The 1,833-nt window shown below is 52.9% G+C and overlaps 1 protein-coding gene and 1 long non-coding RNA gene across 2 annotated transcripts in view; one reads left to right on the top strand and one right to left on the bottom strand.

The window, feature by feature from the left end:
• The window catches only part of LOC112548378, a 4,522-nt gene extending 3,436 nt beyond the window's left edge, over positions 1–1,086 (top strand). Inside the window, exon 3 of the long non-coding RNA XR_003092156.1 lies at positions 788–1,086. This is a non-coding gene — a long non-coding RNA (uncharacterized LOC112548378). The remainder of the gene's footprint in view (positions 1–787) is intronic.
• FOXR1 (forkhead box R1) overlaps positions 22–1,833 on the bottom strand; it is a 5,845-nt gene continuing 4,033 nt past the window's right edge. The window contains exon 6 of the mRNA XM_006037611.3: positions 22–196. Coding sequence (XP_006037673.1) covers positions 168–196 — 29 coding nt within the window. The 3' untranslated portion in view covers positions 22–167. The remainder of the gene's footprint in view (positions 197–1,833) is intronic.

The raw sequence follows: 1,833 nt of genomic DNA, 5'->3' as shown, positions 1-1,833 counted from the left end.
CTTTCCCTTGCAGGTTGCGGGGTGAAGTCACTAGAGCTTCCATTCACAGTTTGCCCACCCTTCTACAGGTGCTTAGAGGTTGACTGTAGTAGCACTTGGGGAAATAGGCCTGGTTGAGAACTGTGTGATCTGTGATCTGTGTCTCGGTGGTAGCCGACCAGTAGGGATCATAGACAGAACAGAGAGCTCATCAACTCTGCAGAGAGTGAGAAGGGGGAGAAAGTTGATGGCTAAAGTCTAAGGCCACAACCAATGCCCAGGGCACTGACTGCATCATTAAAAATCACTGTTCTGCTCTTGCTGCCCATCAGGATCCCGCTCTCAAGGTCACTCTGCCACCAGCAAAAGCTTGTTCCAGTGACTGAATGCTGGTTACGTTCCTCTGTGGGAGTTTTCTGTCGCTCAGTGTAGAAGAGGACAGTTCTTAGGCAGCCTGGGTTAACTTTCATGTAGATTAATTTTTTCACCCCTGCCCCAGCCAAATGCATCCTTTTCTGGTGGCACCCTGGCACAGGTTCAGTTCAAGTGCTATGGGATCCAATCCTGATCCCAGCAGTAGTGCCTCCTGCTATGCCACACATGCATGAATGTGGGATCAGATCCTGAGTGTGCCCTTTCTGCTTGCTGGTGCAGGGGAAGCTGGGGGTCCTAATTCAAAGCCAGGTGCCTGCAGCCCAGTGTGGCACTGCCCTGGACTGCCCTGGGACAGCTGACTGGCCTCAACCCCAGACAGTCCCAGATTTGATTTACCTGGGGTTGTTCAAGCTAACAATCGGCTGTTTGTCAGCCCCAGCAGTGGAAGTCCTTCAACTCCCCCGCCAGGAGCCTCTCATCCTGCACACCCTGCAGCCCTGCCAGAACCACTGCGTGCAGGATTTAACATCCAGGTGAGGGAAGCCCTCTGACTGTAGATACAGTAAAGGGCCTGAATCTATTCAGCCTCCGCAAGAGAAGTGTGACAGGGGATCTGGTGGCCATCTATAAACCAACCGGGGGGGACCAGCGGAAAATAGGTGAGGCTCTGTTTCCCCCAGGCACCACCTGGAATAACCACGAGTAACAGCCACAGATTGAGAGCAGGTTCAGGCTTGACATCAGGAGGCATTACTTTACGGTTAGGGCTGCCAGGCTCTGGACTGGGCTCCCAAGGGAGGTGGTGCTCTCCCCTACCTTGGGGGCTTTCAAGAGGCACTTGGATAGATATCTGGCTGGGGTGTTATGATCCCAGCACTCGTTCCTGCCCAGGGCAGGGGGTCAGACTTGATGATCTGTTCAGGTCCCTTCTGACCCTGGAAACTATGATTTCCCATCCCTCTTCCCCACAAGACATCTCCGGGCTGGGTTGGAGAACCAGGCCTGCCCTGGCAGCAGTACCTACAATCAGCTTATTGGGTATCGGCTCCAGGAAGCCCAGTGTGCAAACGTGCCACTTGTTCAATTTCTAGCGCCACACAAATTGGCTGTAAAAGTGTTCTGTAGATAACATTTCTGTAGCTGGTTTACTATTTCATGGTGCCTTAAACTGGGTGCATGTGTAACAGCCTTGCTGTGTGTGCTGTGATTAGTGCATTGATTGTGGCATAAAGGTAAGGTGTAGAGGGGCCCTAGCGTGCCTCCAGACTCTTCATGGTGGAGAAGCGCACAGTGGAATGGTCTGTAAGAGGTTTCTGGGGCCCTGTCAAGTGCTGGGGGTAGGAAGACAGTTCAGACAAGGGGGAGCATGAGTGGCTCGTCTATTCAAAGGGAGGATGGTTCCACTCGGCAGCCCCTCTCCTGGCTTAGGTTAAAGCTTGTCTTTGTGAGCCATTCAGCCTAGCCTGCTCTCTGCTCTTT

Source organism: Alligator sinensis, unplaced genomic scaffold (assembly GCF_000455745.1).
Source record: "Alligator sinensis unplaced genomic scaffold, ASM45574v1 scaffold1352_1, whole genome shotgun sequence".
NCBI lineage: Eukaryota > Metazoa > Chordata > Crocodylia > Alligatoridae > Alligator > Alligator sinensis.
Note: the sequence above shows the minus strand (reverse complement) of the source record. Positions and strands in the feature narration are given on the sequence as shown.